Here is an 8,050-nt window from a genome sequence, read left to right as displayed (position 1 = left end):
ACATCTATGTTCCTCCCTAATACCCACATCCTAGAGTCCAGAGATTCAGAGCAGAGATCACGATAAGTATCAAGTGTTGGTCCACAGACACACTGACAACGACAGGAGTTCCCCCTCGGTGTAATTCAGAGACGGGATTTAGAAAATAGAGAGAGAGGGATAGAGAGAGGAAAGGGGGAAGTTTTATATTTTATTTATATATAAGAAGACCACGAGATCTGAGCCTTTTTAACGAGTTTTATTAAAATGTCCACATTAGTACGGGACAAGGGTGGGGGGGGGAGGGGTGGGATGGTTGACACATCGTTAGCAGAAGGAAGACGGGGGGGGGGTCCTAAAACCAGCCGGCAGGGGTCTCACTGCAGGTCTTCCTGCTTGAGGTTTGGATTATCTTCATGCAAAACTTTAATGAGCAGCTTGAACCTGGTGAGTAAACACACACACACACACACACACACACACACAGATATGTTACCACAGGTGATGTGACCTCTTTGGATTTGTGATTGCATTTCTTTAACTCGACCCGGCTGAACATGTGATGATGATATGAACCAAATGAGTGAAAATGACCCTACCAGACTACCGTACCTGTAGGTGTCTATTTGAACGTGTGGCTCTCGGTGCCTCCATGTCCGAATCCTGGGAGAGAGAGAAAGGGAGAGGGGGAGAGAGAGAGAGAGAGAGAGAGGGAGAGAGGGAGAGATTAAAATCCCCGTATCAAATTGACGTTCAGTCTTAATCTCGGAGTTGGATGGAACCGGAACAATGTCAGGCCGCCTTCCGTGTCCAGATGACGGAGACCTCCCAAGAGACCTCCCATTTCCAACGCTGCAGCAACTGAACCCGCTGCCATGGCAACGCAGATCCCGATGCCCCCACTCGGGGGCAGTTATTTGACAGCCCAACTGGCTGGGCGTGCCCCCCCCAGGGAGCAGCCTCAGCGTTGGTTTGGCCTGTACTATGGAAGGATCTAGATCTCGGTCTGGCGTTGTTTATGCTCTCGGTCGACGGATCACTTCCTCGTCAACGTACCGACCGTCGTGAGGACTTGAATGATGAACTGAATGGAATGTCTGCGTGTTCAGCAGGGAAGGGTGTCGTTGTGTCGGTGGTTGTCATGCCAACGGGACTCATTATAGGATGAGATTAACCATAAACCGGATGTGAATCAGAAAGTATTCGTTCTGCGACGTTAAGTTAAGTGGAAGCTGGACACTGAGGTAAGTAAGTGAGCCCAGCTGTGCGACGCACGTACCTTTGGGTCCGAACAGGGCAGCGTAGCAGGGCTTGTTGCAGTACGGCTTCCCCTCATGCTGCAAGAAACACGCTTTGGTTAGCACGCACGTCACAGTGATGAGTATCTACACATACACAACTCCTCATACTGCATGCAGAGTGACACATGGTCATGCTCAATATACATCTTATGATCAGCATATTGCCGGCGATGTAACAGCCTGTAGCGGTAGAATCTGTGATGATAGTAGGTAGTAGCAACTGGAACTAGAGAATGCGGTGAGGGCTGTGGTGCAGAGTGAGGTTGAGAATATGTTTTAATAAAGACACATAGTTTAACGCTTGAAGAAATGTGGAATGGCTTGAAGCAAGTGAAAATATTTGAATAGATTTCAAAAGTCTAAATGGACTGAACAATGTTTACATGCACACTATTTAAAAAATGCAAAAATTGATCGAAATAAGTCTAAGAGTTAAACAAATACGTAAAGTGATAAAGTCTGAATACATTTGAGATAAAAAATTGCTGAGATAAAAAATAGCTGAGCTGTTCTGATAAAGTTTGAATTGGTTGAATCAAGTGTGTGTGCATGTGTGTGTGTGTTCGCGTGTGTGCGTGCGTGTGTGTGTGTGCACTGACCTCTGCATGTGATCCGGAGCTGAGGGTCTTGCTACACTTTGTACACTTCAGGCAGGGGCGGTGCCAATCCTTCCCCAACGATGTCACTTTCTCCGCTGCCAATCAAAACACAGAACACAAATGTGTCAGCATGATTTCAACATCAGAGAACGCAACACACACAACACCAAAACGATGTTCGACGTTCGGTCTAAATCAACACAAACCCTCCTTCTGGATGACCCGTTAGCGAGAACGCTCTCTATCTCCATGATCTCCAAGAACATGGTTTGGGTGTGGCGCTGACGGAGGAAATCACCCCAGCCGGTGAATCATTAAGCCTGATAATAAACAGAGTCTTTATCTGGATGGGCCCTGGCCAATTACCCCAGTCACATGGAGGTCTGCTGAACACACTGGTGGAGAACTCATCGGGAACTGGTTGTCCGGTTCATTCACAACAATGTTGTAACGACGGTCGCACTCTGTGGACCAGTCTAGTGTTTTCAAGGGAGTCTCTTGGCTCAAGATGTCTTAAATACATAGGGAGGGGATTGTGTGAGTGTGAGGCTTGTGACTTGCATTCCTCTATCCGGCCAAACATTTTCCCAGTGCGTGTAAAATGTGGACAAAAACTGTTGTACTTGGAGAGCTGATCATGGATTATTTCTTTACTATAATTATTCATCCCATCCAACTGTTGTTGTTTCTCCGCTGCGTTAGACTCTGTGGCACGGTGGACTTTGGACTTCTGCTGGTTTCGATGCGGGATTTGGTTAAAGAAATTGGAGCCACATTCCTCAATGTAACTCAGATCGGAGACACTGATTGGCTGTTGTCTGTCTCTGAGATGCGACCATGGGACAAGGGAGAGGAGGCCGGGGGTGGTGGGGGGGGTTAACGGTCGGGACGGGGTGGGCGAGAGTCCGTCTCCGTCGGCAACAGCATGCCTCATCACAACAACAGCATTGTTCCAGCTGTTCAATAACAACTTTATACGTCACCGCGATGTCTGACAAAACAGCTGCTGCTGCCCAGTGCGTCCTGTCCCGGGCCCCAGAGTCTCGGGGCCCCTGTCCCGGGCCCCAGAGTCTCGGGGCCCCTGTCCCGGGCCCCAGAGTCTCGGGGCCCCTGTTCCGGGCCCCAGACTCCAGAGACAGAACCAGCGGGTTGTTGGTGATGGAATATGAGGATGGGGTAAACCTGCTAATCTGTGAACCCCAGGCAACGTGTGACGCCACCTGGGATTAATTATCCAGAGTGAGCCGGTTTATTGTTTTAACACGAAGTACGCTAACACACTGATGTTCACACACACACACACACACACACACACACACACACACACGCACATGCACACGCACACACACATACATGCATGCATGGACAAACACACACACGCAAACACCCACGCCCACATATACTGTACAAATATATGGACCTATACACATACACACTAACATATTTTCCACATACCATCCACACACAAACACTAATAAATATATGATAAAACAATAAATAATAATGACTGACTACAATTTGCAGTCAACGGTAAAACTTCAGGACACTAACAATACTCAACTTTGCCTACCTATAAACTAAATATAATCATCTCTCTCCCTCCCTCTCGCTCTCCCTTCTCTCCCTTATGCCCTCCTCACCCACTCACTCCCTCACTCACCCACTCACTCCCTCACTCACTCACTCACCCATTAGGACTTGCCTTTCATGCAACAGCGAGAAGAGCCAACAAGCTCAATTTTAAACAGATAGAGCACCAAGACGGATGCTGGGAGAGAGACTGTGTGTGTGTGTGTGTGTGTGTGTGTGTGTGTGTGTGTGTGTGTGTGTGTGTGTGTGTGTGTGTGTGTGTGTGTGTGTGTGTGTGTGTGTGTGTGTGTGTGTGTGTGTGTGTGTGTGTGTGTGTGTGTTAAGGTTAGTGGCTGAAAGGCGAAAGGAAGACCAACCACAAAGCGACCACAGCCCAGGCTAACCCACTGGGACTGGATGGCCTCCGTGTTCAGGACCTCCGGATTTATTGCGGTATTTTTGGATCTAGACAAATCGAATAGACATGTTGCAGGCCTACTTGTAATTCACCCAGTTTTGGCAGCATGCTTGGAAAGGCGGAAAAAAAAAAACTAATGCAATTTGGTGGATGAAATCAGAGACGAGTCTGTTTTCTTTGAGTTAATGACCAAGGTCTTCGCATGGCAGCATAACTCAATAGAAACACACTGGAGCGCGCTCTCTGTGGATGCCTCGCCCGGCAGGCAATTATAACGCATCACTTTTGGTGTGATCCTTGACTTTTTAAATTATAAATGCATGCGCTGTGAACTAAATACACTAAACACAACGAATGGATTAGAACACAATCGATGGCAATATTATACGTTTAGCTTAGCTTTATAAAACCTGACTTTTAAAGTTATATTTTGCAATTATATTTTCTACACGACAGGAAATGCGCCCGGGCGACTTCAGAGCGTATGCAAAGAGCGCTCCTCCAATGTCACATACACTGTTCAATAGGACTACGATTAAACACACATGAAGTTGTAAATATCTTACCAAAGTACACTTCCTTGTCGCAATTTGGGCACTTGGGCATGTTTGCAGTTGCAGTTGTCTTGACTCCTGAAGAGAAGAATTGTATCCGTGAACGGGAAGCGGTTAAATTGTTGTTAACCTGTGCGCTGCAGTGGTGCAGATGTGCGCACGGACTCGTATTTATACCACACAGGAAATAGGCGCAATGAGCGAGTAAAACTTTTTTTTTTTCGAGTGTGGGAGAGGCTCCGTCTCGATTGTGAAGAGACGACACTGAAAATTGTGTACTATGTGTGCGTGTGTACTATGTATACTATGTGTGCGTGGGTGCGTGTGCGCGTGTGTGTGTGCGGAGTTGTGTGTGTGTGTGAGTGTCTGTGTGTGTGTGTGTGTGTGTGTGTGTGAGAGAAGGAGAGAGCGATATTCATATTTTGTGAATTTGCATGCGCATATTTTTTTAAGTAAAGTTTATGGAAACACAGCAAGAATTTACAGCGTGAAATATTTTTTTATTAAAACAACTAACCGGCTAAACAAAAAAATTGTATTTTGTTGCACTTTGCAAAAGTGCAATGTTTATATTTTATATTTAAAGGCACCCAGTGCAACTTTCGAGGCTTAAAAATAAACATTCAATTTCTAGTCTTTTTTACACATAGTAAGTTTCAATAACTCCATACCATTACTTACCGACATTCAAGCAGCAAAGATGAGACGTCGTTGTGTGGTGAGAACTGATAGAATATCGATAACAACAACAATGCCGCCATTTTCTTTATTTTTTGTAACCTACAATAAATAAAGCAGGCTTCCAGTCAATGGAAAAATGGCTTCTCCCCACCGGCGATTGTTGTTGTTTACGATTTTCTATCAGTTCTCACCACACAGCGACGTCTCATCTTTGCTCCTTGAATGTCGATATGTAATAGTATGGAGTTATTGAAACTTACTACGTGTAAAAAAGACTAGAAATTGAATATTTATTTTTCATTGAATGTTTACATAAAGTTGCACTGGGTGCCTTTAACAATTGTTTGGTTTACATTTTCTAGTTACTTGTTTTGCATGTTCTCACTCCTGGAGAGCAAAGCAACTCTTTAGACTGCTGGTGGACATTCCCATTGATGACCAACTGCATATTTAAGTCACATTTCACATTCAGCATGAAACCAACCAAACAAAAGTTCCTTCTCAGATGGACTCTAACCTACTGACCAATGACCTCAATGATGCAACCTTAGAAACACCATATATGTCCGCCCATATCAAACCGTGTGTTATTCTGTGTGTGTGTTGCTTGGTTACCAAGTGTGGCCACGTGATTGGTCGGCTGAAGTGTCATGTGACGCTGTCGGCGGAGTAGCTTGGGGTGGCCCGCGCGTGTGCACGTGTGTGCGCGCGTGTATGTATGTGTGTGTGTGTGTGTGTGTGTGTGAATCCCGGCTCCGGAGTCCAGATTAAAGCCTGCTGCTGATTGGTTTAGTCATTAAGTTCTCGTTAGGCCACGCCCAGAGTCCAGCCCAGCCCTGGCCCGAGTCTGATGTCACTGAGCGCGTGCTGGAGCTGCTATCTCTGGGCAGTGACCTCACTACCGGACACGGTAGTGTTTTTTAGCGCCATGGAGACCAAAACTCCCTTGCGGCTTATCTGATTGGCTGTTCAATGCCTCCTTTATTTATTTATTCTTCCTACTTCCACTAAGTTCTCAGACAGCTGATCCTGTCTCATGAAGAGAGGAAAACAAATCTCTATGGCAACCCATCGCACGGGGGCAGGGTGGTGTAGCGGCTCTACGGGGGTTCCATGCCCAGTGCCAAAGGGTCAGGGGTCGAACCCCAATCTCAGCAGTCCTCCTGTACTCACCCAGGGGCCAGAGGGCAGCTGTTGGTTTGACCCCCTGCTGGAGGCTGACGGGATCGACCCTCAGCTGGACGGTTGTGGGGTCCAGAGGGAAGGTACTCGGTTCGATACCCCAACGTCCTCAGCCTCAGCTGTTGGCCTCCCTGAGCAAGATGAGGTGGACCCCCTCCCTCCCCCCTCACTCCCCTACCTCCCCCCTCACCCCCCTACCTCCCCCCCTCCCTCCCCCCTCCCTAACCCCCCTACCTCCCCCCTCACTCCCCTACCTCCCCCCTCACCCCCCTACCTCCCCCCCTCCCTCCCCCCTCCCTAACCCCCCTACCTCCCCCCTCACCCCCCTACCTCCCCCCTCACCCCCCTACCTCCCCCCTCACTAGCCCCCCTACCACCTCCCCCCTCACCCCCCTACCTCCCTCCTCCCTCACCCCCTACCACCTCCTCCCTCACCCCCTACCTCCGCCTCCCTCACCCCCCACCTCCTCCTCCCTCACCCCCTACCTCCTCCTCCCTCACCCCCTACCTCCTCCTCCCTTACCCCCTCACCCCCCACCTCCTCCTCCCTCACCCCCCACCTCCTCCCTCACCCCCCTACCTCCTCCTCCCTCACCCCCCTACCTCCTCCTCCCTCACCCCCTCCTCCTCCCACACTAGCCCCCCTACCTCCTCCTCCCTCACCCCCCTCCTCCTCCCTCCCCCCCCCTCCTCCCTCACCCCCCTAACCTGACCCAGAGTATCTCCACGGGAGCCAAGCGACCGGCGGTGCTCTGGAGCGCAGTGTGTAATAGCACCGCTGTTGTACGGTTGCTTCATAGCGGTAACAGACGGTTCGCTCGCTTTGAGAGCCAGCGGGGGGGGTGGGGGGGGGGGGGGGAGGAGGGGGGGATCAACGCTATTGGCCCGTCGCCGCGTTCCGATATCAATTCCGCGGCCGGGATTTACGGAGACGCGTGGGTCCGGGAGGAACCCGGGAGAGCCTGCGCTGGCTGAGCGCAGGCGCATCCACGGCGAGCGCTGATGGATGGGAGCACAGAAGCAGAGCCCTCGACCGGGGGCCCGCGCTGGGGGCCGGCGGTCCATCACCGCTGGGGGCCGGCGGTCCATCACCGCTGGGGGGGCCGGCGGGGGCCTCAGATCCTCTGGTGCTCTGGTTCTCATCAGGTTGTGGTGTGTGTGTCTGTGTGTGTCTGTGTGTGTGTGTGTGTGTGTGAGTGCATATGTCTGTCTGTGTGTGTGTGTGTGTGTGTGTGTGTGTGTGTGTGTGTGCGTGCATCTGTGTGTTCATGTGCGTTTGTATGTGTGGGTGTGCATTCATGTGTGTGTGCATGTACATACGTGTGTGTGTGTGTGTGTGTGTGTGTGTGTGTGTGTGTGTGTGTGTGTGTGTGTGTGTGTGTGTGTGTGTGTGTGTGTGTGTGTGTGTGTGTGTGTGCGTGTGTGTGTGTGTGTGTGTGTGTGTGTGTTTGCTAAAGGTCGCTCTGACCACAGAGCTGGAGATCACACAGTTGATGTCCTCTTCTGGTCTCATCTGCCCCCCAGAGGGGTTTGGGGGGGTTGGGGGGAGTTAGGGGGAGTTAGGGGGGGTTGGAGGAGTTAAGGGTCTGACTAAAGCGGACCCCTGCTTTAGTCGGGAGGCGTGTGTGTTTTATCCCCCCTGTAATCACGCCCTCGTCCTCATACACCACCGACCTGTTGGAGACAGAGGCACCCTGGAGCCCGTTAGAGGGTAGAGCGGGGGGGCCCACAGGCAGACCACCGCATGCATAAACATCCCAGAATAGA

General features: G+C 50.3%; 2 protein-coding genes across 2 annotated transcripts in view; one reads left to right on the top strand and one right to left on the bottom strand.

Annotated features, from left to right (window-relative positions):
• Positions 1–209: 209 nt before the first annotated feature.
• On the bottom strand, positions 210–4,596 carry crip1 (cysteine-rich protein 1). Its single transcript, XM_056589899.1, has 5 exons — positions 4,433–4,596; positions 1,880–1,974; positions 1,259–1,316; positions 592–642; positions 210–423 (listed from the first exon to the last, which is right to left on the bottom strand). Exons 1-4 carry the CDS (start codon positions 4,470–4,472, stop codon positions 602–604), a joined length of 234 nt encoding a protein of 77 aa, XP_056445874.1. The 5' UTR covers positions 4,473–4,596; the 3' UTR covers positions 210–423; positions 592–601.
• A 2,689-nt stretch (positions 4,597–7,285) lies between these two features.
• Positions 7,286–8,050, top strand: part of sptb (spectrin, beta, erythrocytic) — a 27,063-nt gene continuing 26,298 nt past the window's right edge. Inside the window, exon 1 of the mRNA XM_056589815.1 lies at positions 7,286–7,410. Within this exon, the coding sequence (XP_056445790.1) occupies positions 7,286–7,410 (125 nt within the window). The remainder of the gene's footprint in view (positions 7,411–8,050) is intronic.

Source organism: Gadus chalcogrammus, chromosome 5 (genome assembly GCF_026213295.1).
Source record: "Gadus chalcogrammus isolate NIFS_2021 chromosome 5, NIFS_Gcha_1.0, whole genome shotgun sequence".
Lineage (NCBI taxonomy): Eukaryota > Metazoa > Chordata > Actinopteri > Gadiformes > Gadidae > Gadus > Gadus chalcogrammus.
Note: the sequence above shows the minus strand (reverse complement) of the source record. Positions and strands in the feature narration are given on the sequence as shown.